We start from the raw sequence: 19,556 nt of genomic DNA, 5'->3' as shown, positions 1-19,556 counted from the left end.
CGAAAGTTCTCATACCACACTGTTATCCCCCAAATTACTCCACACTTTTTTACAGGGTTTTGATATAAACTTAAATGTAACAGTACATACAGTTTGGAAACATCTTCAAAATGTCGTTGGATGCTTTTCTGAAGAAACTGAATCACAGGAAGCAGCTTCACTGACCTTGAATGGAGAAAACATGCAACTGTCAGTACCATTTATATTTACAGATGGAAATCTAGAACTTTTCTATATCTCAAAATTTTAACAAGCATACATGTTAACTTTTAAATATGAATGTTATAAGATAATACTAAATAAACAAAAACTTTTTGCTTTTGATTCTGCCCTCAATGATTATACAAGCAGTAGTATTGCCAGAAATAGTTTATTATTTTTTTATGTTAAACTGCAACTTGAAGAACTAATTCTGCTTGCTGTAATGATGACAGTTCCTTCCAGGTACTATAATACTTTCCGATCAAGGAAGAGTTTGTTTTAAATCATCCTTTTCATCAGCAACAAAAGGAGAAAATTTGTTCCAGTCATTTCAGTAACTAACACATTAATATCTATGCTGAAACAAGGAGTTACACAATGCACTGTTTCTTTAACCTGCAGGACTCCATCTCAGATTACCTCTTACTCAGTTTATTTTGAATTTGTAGATTTGCCTCTTTTTGTTCCCTAGAGTCTATAAACTCAATACTTTACGGGTGGGCTGAACATAATTCGTATGGCAGGCACGTGTAGTTGTAAAGAACTATGTAGGAAAGCAGAATACTAACAAGCTAAAAGTGTGTGCTGTAATCACAAGCCAAGTCTACAAAATGCAGTCAGTACCTCCACATCATCTTTCAGTCACATTTAAGATGTATAATTGTTTAAAACCACAATTGCCAAAATCTTACCACTCTTGAAATCTTTATGCTTTTACACGGTATACAAGCTATGCAGTTTTACCTGTAATATTTGGAAAACGTTTTTGCAATTTATCCCCACAAATTCCATCATACATACTTGTTAGGAAAGAAGTGGTATTAAATTAAAAATGTAGATTTTATAAATAAATGTAAGGATTTAAATACTACTTATTAAATGTACATGTAATAAATGTAAACTAAGTAGTTTTAATTGTCCTATATGCATCTATCTAAAATGTCAGTAACTGCTAATTAAAAACCTCAAACTGACAGGTACTATAAAATGCTTGTCAGCTTTTTGAGTTTCACAAGATCTCACCTTGTTTTCAGTTTCTGGCCATGCAGCATGAGCAGCTTATGAGCCCAAATAAGATAGAACTCTAAATGACAAGATATCTCAAATGCAGAGGCCAGGAACTCCAATACTTTCTCCACGTACAGGTCTGGGAGTGATGAGCAGACAACATCAACTGTGCAGGAAGAAAAAAAGTCCATAGACATTAAGCATTGAATTACTATTTGGAATAATGTGAAAGAGACCACAGCAAAGCATATAGGGAAGGAGAAGAAAGCACCATCTTGGTAATTTTTTTGATATTTAATATCATATTCAGGATACCGTACCACAGTCTCTCAGGAGGCAAGTCTTTCCTCTTTGAGCCGCCCAATCACTACTGTATTTAAAAGCAAGAACTTAACTTTCCCCCTCCCCAAGTTCCTCTTCCTACCAGAATGCTCTCCCCACCATCTCTCCTTCAGAACTTCTACTTCCACCCTCTCTTCCTTTTTTGGTGTAACTAGATTTTATTGAAAATCTAGTTTATCTTGTTGCTTCTGAATTCATAGGAATTTCTGTATTGAGTGAAACTAGTTAGGCGTAATAATCAGAGGCAATAAAAGATACTTAAAAGGACAACAAAGTCACCTGCTGACAGAGGAAGTGTCTAAATGCAGTTAGTAATTGCACAGCACAAAGCAGCATGATTTATAAGAATTCAAACTAATCTCACATGTAACTATGATGACCTCATCATATATAATCCTCTCTCAAAAATAACCAACTCCTGTTCCCCACAGCCACCCTGACTGGCATTCAACTGTGACAAAAGCTTTCCGCTTTTATAGAAATGGGCACACATTCATTTGTTAGCAGTGGATTAACATACATTAAATTTCCTCTGCACCTGAGGTTTTGCCACCTGCCTACTTATGCAGTCTTGCCTGCGTACATGGAGCTTTGGTTAACTTCAGTAAAAGAGAGCTAAGTTTTGCCAGGCAGAGGCAAGCACCATTATGCCAAGTGTTATGCAAAAGATGATTTACCCTGACAGGCAATTATCAGGCTTGCTACCTAGGGAATAAGGTAAGAAAATCCTACAAAGCGGTTGGCTGCCAACACATCTGATTGCAGACTAGACCATGTTTTCACTAGATAATAAGAATTTTTATTTGTTACACATCAAACACTGGAAGGAAATCAATACCTTTCACTGGGGTAACAACAGTGAGGTAAAGCTAAGAAAATATCCTTTAAGGTTACTATGACAGAACTGTTAATGGAGTTACAAAGTTAAGTAGAATACACTACTGAAAGCTTATTTTTAAGGTTGTGTCTACCATATATAGCTAATGAATGTGCACATTAGTTTTCAAAATGATGAAAAGGGTGCTAAAGAACCTCCAAAGCTAAGTGACATCTTACCTGTTCCTTTTGTTTCTGACTTCACAATTTTGAAAGCACCCCTCTCTTGTTAGAAAGAGCTTGGCACTTAAGGTTTGGTTTGTGTGAACACAGCTCTCTTTAAGAGCCACATTTACATTTGTTTAGAGATGAATTTAACAAACACTATAACTAAAGGAACAAAAAACATCACAACTTCTAAGGGCTGGCAGTTGAATTGCTCTGAATTTTGGCAGTCCAAAGCAACACAAATTTAGAGCAGCTGACACAGAGCTTTATCCAGTTGAGTGCTAAACACCTGCAGAAATGGGAGACTCCACTACCTCCCTTGTCAACCTGCTGTAGTATTTGACTACCCTCAACATAATACTATTGTTTTTAATATCTAGTTTTAATTTCCCATGTTGTAAGACGTCTGCTGCCTCTTGTCACATCATTGTGCAACTCAAAGTCTGGTTCTGCCTTCTTTCTAAAATCCTGTTAGGGACTTGAAGACAATAAAAATATTCCCCTTCTCTTCCAAAAACTGAGCTAAACAGGTCTCTTAAGCCTCTCCTCAGCTGTTATGCACTCTGGCCCTCTGATCCTTTTCCTTTCCTCCATCCTTCCTCTGGCCTTCCACCAGATGCTCCAGAGTATCAACGTTTGTCTTGTACCAGCAAGCCCAAAACGAGGCACAGTACTCTGATGTGGTCTCACAAGCGCTTGATAGAGAAGACTAACCACTTTCTTCAAACTGCTGTCTACATCCTTGATAGTACAGCCCAGTATCTAGTTGACTACCTTCATCACTCAGGCACACTGCTAACTCATGTTGAACTTGCTGTGCCACTCTAACATCAGCTGCTTCTGAGAACTGACATCCAAAAACTTTACCTGCGTATCCAGACCTGATCAAATTCCATGTTCAAAAGTCACTAGACAAGCATGCAATAAAATTAAAACCTAAGTTAACATCAAAAAGTCTACTTGTTTTGGCAAAAGATCACCCTTTCCTCTTTAGTCTTCAGCTACAGTAGAAAGTCCTTAAATATCAATGCCATAAGCTCCACTCCCAGCTAAGTTCTGTCCTTTACGCTTCAACTTATTTCGCTTACACGTCTGCTTACAGCTAGCTCAGTCAAATTTCATGGAAGATCCACTTACCTTCATTGCTAGGTACAGCCTCTATTACCTCCTGAATTAATTTCTTTTCATTCAGCTTGAAGGCCATGATGATAGCCATAGTGTATTCCTTCTGATGCAGTGTTTTGTGTATGTTGCTGGGTGTGATATCAACATCCAGCTCAAAAGGATCAAAAATTAACCCAGAGTCTAGTGAATAGATAAGAAGACCCTCTGTGGTGGTGGCTGCCCAGCTTCGTCCTAGAAGAAAAGTAACAGTATTTAAGCACGCAGCAAGGTTTTCTAAGATGGAAACTGAAGAGTAATGATAAACAGATGACTCTTCATTGTTTACAATAAGTGGAGAAGACTGAAAACTGTGCATCATTGATGGACCTGACAGCAATGACAACACTTGTTAAAAATACCACCTGAAAGTGATGCACGCTCAGGTTTTCTAACTATGCACTGCATGGGAGACTAGACTACAAACCTAGCAGCGTTGTAGAACATCTGGAAAGACATCTCCAAGGCATTTGTACTTTATTATTACTCCTCCTCTTGCTTGTTTTACATGGAATAAAAAAAATCCTACATTAATTGTCCATACTCACCTGTGGGAGAGAATCGCAGGCAAGTCACTCTTATTTCTGGTTTAAAGTGTCGATAACTCATGTCACCTAAAGGAGAAGTTTAGAAGTGTTTTAATATATTTACCAAAAGTTCACGGTCTAGCTATCATATGCTCTTATCATGATGCTGAAAAATAATGCAAAATATGCCAAAACCTGGCAGAGTTAAAGACAGGGTAAGGGACAATCCAAGTCCAAAAGATCTTACAGCTAAAATAAGTGGTGGAACTGAATTTTTCTCTTTGAAAACAAAATCAGGACTGCTGGGTTCCATACCTGGGAGACCACAGTACTTCCTGGTTCCTGCTGCTTCTGCTGTGCAAAAGGACCTACCACACATCAGCTAAACACTTGGGTAACAGATCCCTGTGGCTACAGAACATTCAGGTAATCCTAACTTCAAAACTGAGCTGAACAATTCAAACCCTTCTTATCTGGTATCAACTCTGGGTCAAAAGTTTTCATCCACATAAAACCAGTAACAAGACACCAAAGCCAAAAGCCATACCTGTTTTTACTCCAGGAAGAGGAATAGCAACACCGTCTTCACCTCCGCCCCCTTCATCAATCAGAGCCATGCTGCCAAATTCAGTCATTTTTCTCCGATCTAAGTACTCCTAGAAAAAAAATGTAAGTTCCATTCACTGCACTGAATCTCCTATCAAACATCTGTATTAATTAAAAAATTCTCAATAACATTCAGGAGTTATCTAGTTATTCCTTCTTTGTGCTTTCTTCCAAAAGTTCCTCCAAAATCACAGAGAAAACTGACGATTTCACAACAGCAGGCAACGGTGTCCAACCACAAATGAGAAACAAGCTGCTTCAGTCTTAAGGCTTCAGAGCAGCACAACTCAGTTTAAGACTGCAGTTTCATATTATAATAATGTTGTTCTACTTGAGACGCACCGTTTCCTCAGATGCAGCTCTACTCTTCCTCCCCTTCAGGTTCCCTGACTACCCTGTGCTAACGTAAAGGCTGAGTAGCCAGACACCTATTCAATGTTTTAGGGACCTCCCCGCCCCCCATTTTCAAACACCCATCCCCTCCAGGATTCTTTTCCAGTTAGCTCAGTTCTGGTATCCTTTTAAGCCACATGTGGAGCTGCACTAGGACAATAGAGGGCAGCAGAGAAACAAAGGCTGCTTCAGAAACCACTGTTGTCAAAGAACTATCTTTGGAATGAGTCAAACGCAGCCCAACATGAACCCTAGAACAATCCTTACTCTTCCAGCTAAGGGGATGTTAAGAAGGGTTACTGGAATTTTCTCTTTCTGGTGCTTTTCATCGCTCACTTTAATTATAAGGAATTTAATTTTGCACTTTTTTTTCAGTGACACCAGCTGACAGGACAAGAGGTAATGGGCACAAACTGGAACATAGGAAGTTCCATCTAAACATGAAGAGGAACTTCTTCACTGTGAGGGTGGCACAGCCCTGGAACAGGCTGCCCAGAGAGGTGGTGGAGTCTCCTTCTCTGGAGACGTTCAAAACCTGCCTGGACACGTTCCCGTTCAACCTGCTCTAGGTGGACCTGCTCTGGCAGGGGGGTTGGACTAGATGATCTCCAGAGGTCCCTTCCAACCCCGTATCATTCTGTGATTTGGCAATATCCAGAAATTGGGTTTGTAAAGGTCAATGTTGTTCTCTGATTCCACAATAAAATCCTTCATTTCTTTGCTAACGCAAGCAATCGACACCCAGGGAAAGCTAGATTAGTACAAAATATTGATAATTTAAATTTTCAGAGTTTCTCTTCAATTGTAAGTTAAGCGCCAGCTGACTTAACTATGCTTAAGAGTTCTGCTCATTCAATACAAACACACTGCAACCTAGCAAGACTTTAGTTAGTGAGTGTCGGGAATAGTTTTGTTTTCTGAGAAATATTTCCTTACCACTTACCTGCACAAAACCAAGAAAATGAACCCACGTTTAACAAAACATTCATGAATCCCACTTAAATGAAATGTCACAACAAAGCCAAAGTCTTGGGGGTGAGGAGGGGAAATAAAAAACAAACAAACAACTTAGTCCCATGGTCACATACCTCCATTGCATCTAAAGAAAAGTTGCATGAGATTTCAAATTTTTTCATAAGAATCTGTTCCTTGACATTATATATACAGACAAATTTTGACAATCCACCTGCCAGAATAGACTGACCATCTGCCGAGTAACACAGAGTAGTAAAAGATCTAGTAAAGAAAAAGAGAAAATAGTTAATTTCACTGCCACATCCAAGCTAAAAGACATGAGTACAGTATGAAGACACAGAAGAGTAACCATTCCACAGAAAAAGTGGAGATCTTCATTCACACAATATGTACTTAACACAGAAAACCATTTACCATGAACAAGTACTTTACTATGAATCACAAACAATTTAGAACTTCAACAGCTTCTGAAGGACTTCCATACTTCTAATTCTGAGTCACAGCTCCATGAATGAGCTCTCAACTACACCCTACACAATACTAAGGATGGTCACAAGAGCTAGAGAAAAAACAACACCGTGGCATGTTTTAAAGAAATGGTTGAGAGCTCATCACCAAAAAATACAGTAATTTTTTTTTTCAAAATGTCATTGTTTCCTTTTTTTCATTTTGTTTTGAGGGCGAGCAATACAGAAAAGAGAGGAGCTCAAGGGAAAAAAGAGATGAATGAGATGCATGACCTCTATATTACACTTTTTTATGGCACATGAATTCAATTTGTCTTTAAACATTACTTCACATGCATATAAACGTGTAGTAAAACCCAAAGCGTATTTACATTTTTTAAAAAATGTATCAGTTTCTACACACTAGTTACATACTAATATCCACATAACAAGATACACACTTAAAAACCTTTCATATTTAGCCAATGAACAACTTGTCATGAAAAGCTTAATATTATGCTGGCTACCCAACTGATGAAAAAGAACAAATACTCAGAATGAAGCTGATCAGTGGATGAAGACAGCAAAAGACAAAAAGGATGCACCCAGATGTCAAGTCAGGCAGTCTTTTAAAATCCATCATCAGAATAAAAGTATTTGAACAGCAGATGCCATCTGAAATCTTCACGTAAAAACCAAATAGAAAGAAACAATTCAAAAGCAAAAGCCAGTGTGGCACCCTCTTTTCACCACAATCTCATTTACTTACTTTCCCTTGGCTGCTTGTTTGGCAGTTATTTTATCAAGTTCTTTCCTTCCCATCTGAAGATCATGCCTTCCCTCAATTGAGCCAATTTGTACTGCATTTTCATGATCCCAAAATGTTATCTGTCCATTCAAAGCAGCAACTGCAAGCTCCTTGCCATCAGGGCGGAAAGCAACAACAAGAACTGCAAAGAATTGAATTAACAGATAAAAACGCAGTCAGATCTTTTTCCAAGAAAATACCCTATATTTTTCTAGGATCTTATCTCAACTACCACAAAAAGCTTAAGAGTAACAAGTACAACTGTACATTTTCTCTGGACAACATCACTAATTATAAAGCTAGAGTTAGTAATTAAATCAAAAAAGATTTCTTGCACTGTTAACTAAGTGCTATACAGAACTATTCAACTTTTGGGTTTCATCATCAAAAATAAGTCTGTCTGTATTAGATGTGTTCTGTTGTTCATTCTTGAAATACTTTTGGTAATATTTTTATATTTGATATAAGATGAAATAAAAGTTACCATCTGAGTTCAATATTAGTGTCTCCTTGGTTCTCCAGCTGTCTAACATATCCCACAACTTGACAGTTTTATCCCAAGAGCCACTAGCTAGGACACTCTTCATTGGGTTAAAGGACAAACTGCTGATGGGGCCCTCATGACCTGACAAGACCTAAAAAAAGGAGAAAAAATAAAATGGAATTAGGTGAAAGAAACTGAAATATGTGTAGTCTGCATTCAGTAAACTCTAAATACAACAATGAAACTAATTTGCCTAATTTGTCCACACATGCCTGAGGTCACTTTTGGACATGTGGCATGATACATACCAGTGATTCTCAACTTCTTATTTTCAGAAGTTTTAAAACAATTCAAGGAAGTGCTAGCACTACAGAGGAATCCACAGCCAGTCTTAGATACACGTATAGTCTCTTTAGAGACCAAGACTTAGGAATAGGGTGCGCTCCCCCTCCCTCCGCCTCTCTTATCAGAACAATCAGACCAACTGTGAAAAAGCAAATCATTGCTCTGAGAATTCAGTACATTCTGCAGCTGAAAACATTTGAGAAAAAATATTAATAAAAACTGTGAATTAAATAAGAGTAATACAGATTTTTATAGCATGAAGCTCCTACTCCTCTCAGAAGAAATCAAGGAAAGAAAGTAAACTCAAAACTCTGGAGATCCACCCAAGAAAATGATGGGTTACCATAGTAACTTGTATTCAACTACTATGCCAAATTAAATACATGAATAGCTGAGTTCATGTACTCGTACAAGATGAACAATAATGCTTAAGAATGGAAAATAGGAAAATCAAATGAGTTCTATTTGCTCAGCACTCTGTCCCTCCTTTATTACATCTACTCTGAAGAAAACGCTTTTCAAACTAGCAGCAAGGCAGTGGGGATTTAACTTAATAGTTTTATTGCCCTACACAGTAAGAACCTCCTACAAAATGAATCTGTATTGATCTTAGGAGAGCACCTACAATCTCTTCATTACCTGTAGAAAATAACATCTCTTAACTACTTGAGGAAAGGCAGTGTCCTGGTTTGAGCGACACAGAACTATTTTCTCTTTCAGTAATTTTACTTTTCAGTAAGGTCTCTTCTAATGTTAGGGAAAACTGCACTTTTAGTATACTGAATTTGTGAAAATATTTACTTGATAGCCAGCTATGGCATGCGGGTTTCTAGGTCTGTGTTTTTGAGTTCGCCAGGTGTGGGGATGAGAAGACAGACCCAGGCACTTGACCCAAGCTGGCCAACAGCATTATTTCATACCATGAACACCACATTCAATGTAAATTAGAAAGTTTGCTGTGTAGTTCTCTCCCTCCCTTGATGGAGGTGCTCCAGAGAACTTCTTGCCCCAGTGCCAGACCCCTGAGCCCTTCCCATCTTCCCGAAGCCAAAGCACTCGCTGCATCTGACATTTGCTGTCCCCTGCTGGGAAAGCACAGCTTCCTGCTGATAGAATTGGCTGAGTATAATCCTTGCATACTTTATATTGATATTGGGATCAATATTGGTTCTTTAGTATTATGAATGTTAACTATTTAGCCTTATTCTATTAAAACTGTTTAAATTTAAACCCCCAGGTTTCCTTTTTTCCCCTAATTGCCCTTCCTGGGTACAGAGGGGTCATCAAGCGATAGAATAACTCTCTAAATGACAATAAATTGTTGTGGATTCCTCAAACCATAACAGACTCTCATGACCACGTGTTAGCTCAGCAAGACTGGTGTTACTTCATCAGCTAGAAAGAGCTCATTACTTAAGAATTCCAAAAACTATTTTCCACACAAATCCAGGAGAGCCCCTGCGCAATAAATCAAAAATTGCTGAGAGTACTATGCTGTAGCTCCAGTACTTGAATATAACAAAACATTCCATGTTGTATTAAAGCCCCTTGACTAATCCTGAAGTTATTTGGTAACATCACGATCTATATTATGTGTTAAATTCAAGTCCTGCAACGTTATGGGTCCTTACATCTAGCAGCCTCCCACTCTGCATTGACCAGATGAATATTTCAAAGGAATCCTGGGAACCAGCTGACACAATCTCGCCACTGGAGTCCACAGCTAAACAAGAGAACTGACTTGGTCGCGGAGAAGTAAAGGTACGGAAATTGCGGTATCTGTTGTAAATGTGAAAATGAATGATGAAAACATTTTAGGTACATTTAAACATATGTTTCATGAATGTATTTTAAAAAAGGATTTCATTTTACTTGTCAAGTCTCTTAAACTATCTACAGAAAAAATACTTTTTGTATAAAATTAGACACAACACCTCAGCACGATTCCAAGATTCAAAGAAGGTATTAACAACTCTGCAGAAAGAGCAGCCAAAAATAATCAAACAGAAGAGTTTCCTTATATTACATAGCGTATATCCATTCTTTAGAAACTGTACAGTTGTATTATAATGGCTCAACAACTGAAACTACAGCAAACATTAGACAGGTGCCTTCTCCCCATTTGAGCAGTAGAGGCAGATAATGATCTTACTGGATTCCCAGCTTCTCTGAGGAAAGTTCTTCCAGGATTTTCTTCACAGTAACCGGCTGGAATGACAGGATTCCTATTACTATCCAAATTTCAATCTAAGGCTGAACCAAAAATCAATAAAGTGGTACTCAGCCATCTGCAACTTCAACTTGAAACAAGCAATCAGCAGTTTGCTGTAGTTTGAGGGGTAAAAGCTGAAGACTAAATGATACACAAAAGCTTTGTAATACTTACCTGTGTAGATCAAAGGCACGCACTGTTCCATCTAGGGAAGCACTCAAAATGACATAACCATTGGAAGTAAAAGTTACAGCAGTTACACCACTGGTATGTTCTGTGAAAGTGACAAAACAAAAGCTGCTTGAAGTGTTCCACACTTTCACCTGCAAGGAAGACAAGAAAAACCTTCCTAGAATCTCTGTCATCACGTCAGAAAGAAAGTAAGGGTAAGGCAACAGAAGAGTAAAGAAAAGTTAATCCTAGAACTCTGCAGTAGCATGAAGGACATTTAGTCAGAATCAGGAAGGGATGCTGTGCAAGTGAGGCAAACAGGCCACAGCTTATCATTAAACTACTAAAGACACATATACAACATGAAATCTCTGCTTAGATAGACAAAAAAAAATTTTGAAAAGTTAATTTTCAAGGAAAGCATCTCAGGCTCCCAAGGTTTGTACTATCCACAGATAAGGCAAGTGTCAAATTCAAAACCAACTGTGAAGCCACTCCAAAAGTTACAATTGAGATGATATTTCAAATTTATTTTTTTTTCCTCCCTGAACAAAAATGTTGTGTGTTTAGTTATCTACAGTTTGAGACTTCTGGGGTTTGGCCAATTTTGAGTCAGAATGGCAGAAACCATGAAGGAGCAGGTCTATTTTCTGACATTCAGAAGTTTTGACAGGAAGTAAGATACTATCTTTGTCCCATTTACATGCCAAGAGATTGTGGAATTACTCTACAAACACCTTTTTTTAAAAAAAAAAAAAAACAAACCAGCAAAACAACAGTACCTGTACACATAACCTACTATTTCAATACAAGTCATCCATGAAAAGCTAATTTTTCTTTTAAACAGCAAGCTTCTGCAATGGTCCATTACAGAAAAATCTGTTTAGAAATTGCACTTTTATAAATAACCTGAAATTAATTTAACATCAAAACCAATTATTAAAAGGGCATGAATTTGGATGACTGAAGTTCATTCATCTGAAAATAACACGGAACAACCACAAGCATATATAAATTAACATTTGATGAATTTGATCTTTTTGTGTTTATACAGTGACTGCATCTATAATAATAAAAAAAATAAATCACCTGCTAAAAAAGATAAGTGATGCGATTTGCAGAGGATACCAGTAATAATAAATTAAAATATATATGCTCTAGAGAGAAAAATCAAAACATTTAATTAAAATGACGACAAAAAAATTATGATTTTATATTAAGAAAAAATATATATATTTATCAGTTACAGAGCTTTCTATATAAAATGGAAATTCAAGCTGACAACTATGTTATCCAGAGTTAAGTTCATATTTAAGTAATACTGCCTCACTCACTTTCCCATCCTCCCCTCCAGTTACTATGTATTGTCCATCTGGAGAATACGCTAATGAAACCATGCTGTTGAAATGCCCCTGCTGCTTCAGCACGTAGGACTCGCTTTGCCATTCCCACACCAGCAGCTGACCCAAACCTAAAAATACATGAAAAAAATTAACCAGAATGATGAATACAATTATAAGACCCTGCAAATGCAAGCCACAAAACACATATTTGCATGCAATATTAAAAAAAAAAGTTTAAGCAGACAGGTTGCACTATGCACGTATCAATTCTAATAAAATCCCCATTTTGTAAGTTCAAAGCAACTTTCCTTGACAATCAAGAGCCTGTATTTGGTTTAACACCCTCAGTAGTACAGCAGCAATGTTATAAACCGTAGATGCATGCTGACAAATAGCCAAAAATCAGAAATACTCTAGGACAAAATTGTATTTTCATGTTTATGTCAATTCATAGAAATTTTTTTTCTTTTTAAATGTAAAGTCTGTAATGCAAACCAAAATTATATTTCAAAAATAGTGACAGAAGAGTGATGTAAAGCCTGAACAGTGTGTTTCCAACTTTATAGTATAACTATCTGACTGGCAACTGGCCTTACTTACTGGTCACTGCAGTGAAAACCCAAGGTAACCTTAGGCTTTTCAACACAAAGAAGATGGTAACTTCTTACTTTTTGCTTCTTAAAATAAATTACCTGAAAACCAGGCCTGCATATAAAGGTATAATCTTGGTTATCACGCAAACCATTATGGACTGGGTGCGAATGCTGGAACATCCAGGTAGCTTTGTAACAGGCTGTGCAACAGGCAGCAAAGGAAGAGAGACTGGGCTCAAAACGAAAGCGTTATTATGAGCTACACTAAGGCTGAGACATATTCAAAGGATATAAGCTTTATCCTAATTCTGCTAGAGTTTTCATATATGATTTAAGAGTAATCTTTTTCCTTTTTTTTTTTTCCTTTGTTAGCAAAGTATTTTCCTGAACCATAAGAATTCTGTGAGGACTTGCTTTACTATATCGAGACACGACAGAGATGAGACTATAAATTAACAAAACTTTAACACTTGGAGTCGAGAAGAGTAAGAGAAATTTGGGCTTGCATACCCACAACTTTCCTTATTTTTCCACGAATACAGACCAAAACAATTTACAAACCTGAACATCCAAAGGCGATCCAGTCACCAGTACAGTTGATAGAAATAGAAGCTATCCTTTGGTCTGAAATACTGAAGTAAGAGAATTATCCAATTAAAAAAAACTTGCATTTTCATGCCTTGTGTGATAAAACTTCAAACCTAGGCTTTAATTCCTCTGTTCAAGCTAGTTCTTTGATTACCTTGACTGAATTTCTCTATTACTGTAACATCAAAAGCAGCATACAAATTCTTTCCTTCATTATACTCAAAAACATCAAATAGACAATACTGCCTTATTTGGAATAAAGACGGAGTATCTACATCCCAAATAAAGATGTACTTACCAGCACAGACTAAAACTCCCCACATCCCAGGAAAAGAAACCCTATTTTATCGTAGAGCGAAGTTATGCATTCTTTTGCTAGCATCATACAGCAATGGAAAATAATTATGCTTTTATTTTTCAACTTAAAGAGACAATTTCCAGATAGTTTTGCATACGCAGAACTTTTCTTTCCAAATACTATCTTTATTTTCTACAAAGAAACTGACAACATGAAGTTGAAAGCATCGGAGCATCTATAGCCAACAAGTAACTACGCAGGAGTTCCTCATTCAGACCTCACTTTTCCACGGAATGGAGTCATATGGTATTTATTATATCAATCTAACTACGACTATGCCTTTCCAGAAACTATAATACTAAATACATACTCATGTTTAAGATTTTTTTGCTCTGATTATTCATCCTTCACTACTAAACATGGTGTGTTCTCATTTGAACAACCAGAAATGTAGCCCCCACTGAAAACCAACCAAACAAAAAAAATCCAGCCGCAGCCCCATACCTCACCTCAAGGAGTGGATCAGATTGAAATCTGGAAGCTCATGGAGGTGAAAGATTCCAGAGGCAAAACCAGTGACTAAAAGGTGTGTTTTCTTGTGATAAGCTGCAGATGTCAGGTTATTAAAATCTCCCTCTTTGTTGAAAAAATACCTGGCATCAAAGAAATAAGAAAAAACAAACTGAATGTGAAAGAAAAAGCATGCTGTTATAGTTGGCATTTCAATATAGGTCAAGTATTTTGGTAAAGGTATCCTACAATAAAACTAAAAAGCAGTAGTTCCAGGAATTGTTTATATATGTACTTTACATAGCTAGTGAAAGCTAACTCTCTTCTCCCCCTCAATGTTCACAGCTGCTACCATAAGCTGGTTATCAGAAGTGATACCTGATCACATTCGCAATGAAAGGGACTTAAAAGTTACCCTCAGAGGAATTGCACTGTGCACCTCCTTCTGATCACCTAGTGCCAACATGCGTGACCCTCATGAAGTCACTGGTTATCCTTCTATATGAGAATTCCTTCCTTACAGAGGAAGGAATTGAAGCAATAGTCATAAATATCATATGCCTGGTGAAGGTTTTCTCAGTTTCTTTGTAGCTATAGCTTTTATTGGAACTAAACAGATAAGCACGACGGTCAAATAGAAGAGAATCTGAGCATTTTCCACAACGGCTGTATACTCCAAATTCCTTCAGTCTGGAAGTGATGCTCCCTGAGGCTAATTCCAATCTGGGCTGGGGTAGGGTACTTTCTTTATACTTCCTTTTCAGTCAGAAAGACTGAGAACTGAACCCAGATGTCAGATGTTCCCAACTGGCCGCTACATGCACCGTCTCTCCCTCACTCCACTGACAAGAGATGGCCTACGAACATTATCCTTCTTCAAGCAAAGTTAAATGCTACAACTATTTTAAACTGGTTTATTCTTTGTAAGCCATGTCTCCTTTGATGTGGACAGATAGGGAAATCCTTCAGGAAGGCATCTCCAAGTATTTTACCAAAGAGGCTGATGAGCTATCTTTATGAAACACTGCTGTCACCTCTTCAAAACAACCAATCTCTTCTTGCAAGAACTCTAAAGCCTTAGCTTTGACTTAGCTAGAAGATACTGTACTGAAGATCTCATTACACTTCTTGACTTTCAAACACTAAAACATGCACCATAAGTCAGTATTTCTTGTATTAGTAAAATTATACTGACTTGCTATTCTCAGCGTGAAGGGTATTGCCCTTCATATAGTCAAGGTATGACAAACATATGTTTACTGAAATGATTTAAAATGGGATTTACAGTAAATTAACAAATCCCGGGCAGAGTTTTATACTGCTTTGCATGACTGATTAAGGGTGAAAAAAGCTCTGTAAGGTAAATCCCAATAGTAAGTGTCTTTGGAAAACTGAAAATCACTTACTTCGCAACACGTGAATATTTAACTTTATCTCTAGTCTCTTTTTCACTTGGGTTGGCTTTTCCATGAATTTCTTCACCCTTCGGCTCTTCAAGAAACTCTTCATCGCTTTTATCTGCATTCTTTTCCCTATCTGCATCTTTAGGGGGCCTGGGCTTCAAACCATCAAGCTCTGTATCACACTGCCACACACAGAGTGCTGCATCCTGGCTAATTGTGTACAGCTAGAATACAAACACACAAACATACAATTATCATGTAGTACCTATGTTTTGTACTCTGCTGTCTTGCTATGAATATAGAATTGCAGAAGGGTTAGCACGTCTGCACTCTTATCATTAAGATAATGTATTACTTAGTCCTCTAGAATTCAAGGTTCTTTTGTCTGGAAAGATTCACTTATCCTGAGAACTGGTGATTTACTTTACCTGCCCTCAGATAATTTTTTTTAAAAGATTGAAGGCAATTTGATTACCAGTTGGCATTACAGCTAATTCCTTTTTTTCATATTTAAAATTATAACTTTTGGGGGGAGCAATTTCAAATAACTTGCTCTCTTTCTAAAGTTTACTTCTTCAAATGTTCATGGAACTGTAAACTCAGAATCACAGTGGAGGAGAGACATTTCTTATGTATTTTATAAATTCTGAGATATTATTAAAGTAGTCAGCATCCTTACTTACAGATAAGATTCTGCTTCAACTATTTTAATATTAAAATTCAAGAATGTTGTATGATTATACATACATCTAGACTGTTCTCTTCAAAAAAGCAGGCTACTATTACATCCTTATGCCCTCCAAGTGAGTAGTAGATCAAGTTTGCCCATCGTTCTGCTCCAAACACCCATGTAGACATGTCCTTGCTCCCTACTGCAAAACATCTACAAAAGAAAAGGCAATTTGAATTAGAACACTGGTTTGAAAAACTCTTCACTGGGTGGAGAACGTTCTGAATGGGAAGACACCAGTCACACCTTTTAAAGTAATTTTACACATAACAGAGTTGTAAATTGAGGCTGGCAACTCTAGTAAAGCTGGCTGGGATTAAATACATTCAAAAGGTCAACCACGCTCACGTTCCTCAGATGTGTTCCCTTTATGGATAACTAGGCATTTTCAAGGAAAAATGCATTTTTGATCCCTAAAACATGCTTAATTTTTACTTTCTAGTCTGCCTAATGGTAGCATTTTTTTAAATTCAAGATGGACTTCAACATGCATACAAATATTAACAATGTAAGCAGGTAGACAGTGCTTTAGTTTAACGACTCACTTGGAATCATCAGTCCAGTCGATACAAGTTGTTTCATCATATGGACCGTAATAAGTTTTGTCCAGAACAAATGCATTAAATTCTCGTTTTTTCCCAGGGGCATGGTACATAAGAGCAACATTGTCTTTTGTAATCACAAATTTCCTGTCATATAAGGGGAAAACAAAGTGTAATTGCACACAAAGCTGTTAAAGCAAACAACTGCTTAATATAGACTGTAATATAACTAAACAAAACAATGTTAAAAAGGTTTCTGCGTTACTGAAGTCATAAATATGGACTGCTTTCAAGTTAAAAAATTATTTGCAGATTGATATTATCCCCCAACTTTGTCAAAGCATGTTTATCTTACGCATTATAAGACAGAAAGCATTCAGTAAAAACCACCGAAGTTGAATAACGAAATATTTATTCTCTAATTCTCACAAAGGAAGAAAAAGTCCAAACATTCAAAACAGGATATTCTATTTCAACCCCTCTTCACGTCCATATACTGGCCACTTTCACAAACACAAAGCATCTGCATGCCTGCTACACATATTCTCTAATCTGGTCCTGTTGCCAGTATAATTCCCTAACACAGAACTGCGACTCCAACTTTCAAGCAAAACTCATTCATGATCAATTCTAAGTCAATCCAGCTGAGGACTGGCACAAAAAAGGGAACTCCACACTTTTTCCTCTCACCCTTCTGATGCCTCTAACATTTACGTTGCCACGCTTTGGCTGAGTGACCGTGCAGTCAAGGGACATGAAAAGAAGCACTCGATTCAGACTGCCTCTTTCAGTAGCACAGCTGTCTTAGACTAACCCATGTCAGTGGTGAAACTGCACCGCCATGAGTGCCATCATGCAACTCTGCAGCACTGACTAGCCCCTCCCACAGGCTCTTTCACCTTACCTATGATACATTAAGAACAGTTAAACACACAGCAAATCTTCTATGTTTCTAATAGTCCCAACATAGACAGACAACACCTCTGATGGGCAACTTTCCTGCCACTATGTGTTTCCAAGGCTTTGCTTTTCTTCTTTTCTTCCACTCTCAATTTTACAGATGAAGTAACCCTGATCAGTTCAAAATCTTCCCTATGTTAATCAATAGGTATCATCCCCAGATTGGCCAGAATGCCTTAATAATTATAATTAGTTTATGAGGTAATTTCTGTTGTTTTGTTCTAAAGCATGCACATTTTACTTACTTGCCATCAGGTGAAAAGCTGACACTGTGAACTGGCTTGTGAAAATAAAAGTGATGTATCACACATTTACCAATCAAACTGACAAGCAAGGCAGCTCCCTCTGTAAGGGCAGAAGAAGAATCATGGAAATAATCCAATTCCCAAAGAAACCATAACCCTAGCAAACTCCATTTCTTTCTTTAAAGAGCAGGGGGGAGGTACTTCCTCAGAAACTTTTCAATACAGTGCGCTTAATAATATTAAGAATACAATCAAAATTACAATTCACTTTCTAAATTTTGTTAATAATTTCCTTTTTAAGTTTTGTAAATAAAGACACCTTCCCAAAAAAATTCAACATAATTTTTAAAGCAGAGGACTTGTAATTTGTGTTAAGGTTGAATACATAGCAATACAGATTCTCCTCTTCAGGCTATATTTTTATTTCACTCTTTTATAAAACAAATGCCTCCTTAACGAAAGTACCTTCATCAATTAGTATGGCAAGACTTCCATCTGGAGAGAGCCCCACGCACACAATATTAAGCCGCGTAGCCAATGGGTATGTCTCACACTTATTACTGCAAGAAAAAGATAAAACAGTAAATTGGGCACAAGGATGTAAAAATAACAGTCATCTTCGGAATCAATGAAGTATGGTTCAATACCTATGTTAAAGCCACTGAATCAACTTAGATGTAGAACCCCCAGGACTTTCTTTCACTTTCACAATCCCATAAATACCAGATATATAAGAGATAGGCTCTTGACCAGAATCCTGGCATGAGCATCAATCACAACTCTGGCCTACAGGAAAAGGCAGATGACAGTCTAAGCTTTGTCAGGTACAAGAGACACTACAAGACAGAAGCACAAAAAGACACCAGATGACCAAATCAAATGCAAACCTCTTTATTTCTAAAACACATCCTTACATACTCTTATACTCCCCAGGGACCTGTATGCATAAAACCTGCACTGTGCAACACCTCGACAACTATTCTACTAGGCACGTTTCTAACTTTTAACACTGAACTTTTCAGGACATTTTGGGCAGGCAAACCATTCTGGAGGCCCCTAGCCCAGGCCAGGTGCGCCTCCATACCTCCTCACGATGGGCTGCGGGAGCCGGCAGTGCAGGGAGCACCGCTCCCCACCCCCACACGCATCACGGACAACGCTGCCACCGTGCCGCCCTCGGGTCGGGTTCCGCCGACCCCCTGTGAGCTTTAATCCCCCCTAAAAAACCGTGCTGGCAGTACCGGGCCCTTCCTCCTCCCAGCCGCTGGTGGCTGGAGGGGGAGGAGGGCGGCAGGGGACGGCGGGCCTGAGGGGGGCAGAGAGGGGAAAGGCAGCCGGTGGGCCTGGCTTACTTCTTCAGATCGAAGACGGAGATCCTGTTCCCGACGGGGCTGATGAGGGCACTGCCATCGCGGGTGAAGCTGAGGTTCCCGCGGCGGTACACGGTGCCCAGCAGGCCGGAGAACTGCGAAGGGGAGGGGGGGGGAGGGAAGGAGGGAACGACACAGTAAGAGAAACGGGGCGGGGGGGGAGCGGTTAAAAGAGCCGGGAAGAAGGATACGAGGGCGGCCGCTACACACCGGCGAAGCCGCCGGTCACTCACCCGGTACGCGAACTTCAT

At 38.2% G+C, this 19,556-nt stretch overlaps 1 protein-coding gene and 1 long non-coding RNA gene across 2 annotated transcripts in view; one reads left to right on the top strand and one right to left on the bottom strand.

Annotated features, from left to right (window-relative positions):
- The window catches only part of LOC141472293 (uncharacterized), a 4,645-nt gene extending 3,471 nt beyond the window's left edge, over positions 1-1,174 (top strand). The window contains exon 5 of the long non-coding RNA XR_012463532.1: positions 56-1,174. This is a non-coding gene — a long non-coding RNA (uncharacterized lncRNA). The remainder of the gene's footprint in view (positions 1-55) is intronic.
- The window catches only part of PWP2 (PWP2 small subunit processome component), a 20,941-nt gene extending 1,385 nt beyond the window's left edge, over positions 1-19,556 (bottom strand). Inside the window, exons 1-20 of the mRNA XM_074159178.1 lie at positions 19,539-19,556; positions 19,288-19,400; positions 18,401-18,495; positions 17,936-18,035; positions 16,734-16,877; positions 16,206-16,341; positions 15,462-15,682; positions 14,055-14,198; positions 13,221-13,291; positions 12,058-12,194; positions 10,727-10,875; positions 9,972-10,119; positions 7,996-8,146; positions 7,473-7,653; positions 6,371-6,518; positions 4,831-4,939; positions 4,305-4,370; positions 3,733-3,951; positions 1,225-1,375; positions 91-165 (exon numbers count right to left, since the gene is read on the bottom strand). Coding sequence (XP_074015279.1) covers positions 91-165; positions 1,225-1,375; positions 3,733-3,951; positions 4,305-4,370; positions 4,831-4,939; positions 6,371-6,518; positions 7,473-7,653; positions 7,996-8,146; positions 9,972-10,119; positions 10,727-10,875; positions 12,058-12,194; positions 13,221-13,291; positions 14,055-14,198; positions 15,462-15,682; positions 16,206-16,341; positions 16,734-16,877; positions 17,936-18,035; positions 18,401-18,495; positions 19,288-19,400; positions 19,539-19,556 — 2,576 coding nt within the window. The remainder of the gene's footprint in view (positions 1-90; positions 166-1,224; positions 1,376-3,732; positions 3,952-4,304; positions 4,371-4,830; positions 4,940-6,370; positions 6,519-7,472; positions 7,654-7,995; positions 8,147-9,971; positions 10,120-10,726; positions 10,876-12,057; positions 12,195-13,220; positions 13,292-14,054; positions 14,199-15,461; positions 15,683-16,205; positions 16,342-16,733; positions 16,878-17,935; positions 18,036-18,400; positions 18,496-19,287; positions 19,401-19,538) is intronic.

This window comes from Numenius arquata, chromosome 1 (assembly GCF_964106895.1).
Source record: "Numenius arquata chromosome 1, bNumArq3.hap1.1, whole genome shotgun sequence".
Lineage (NCBI taxonomy): Eukaryota > Metazoa > Chordata > Aves > Charadriiformes > Scolopacidae > Numenius > Numenius arquata.
Note: the sequence above shows the minus strand (reverse complement) of the source record. Positions and strands in the feature narration are given on the sequence as shown.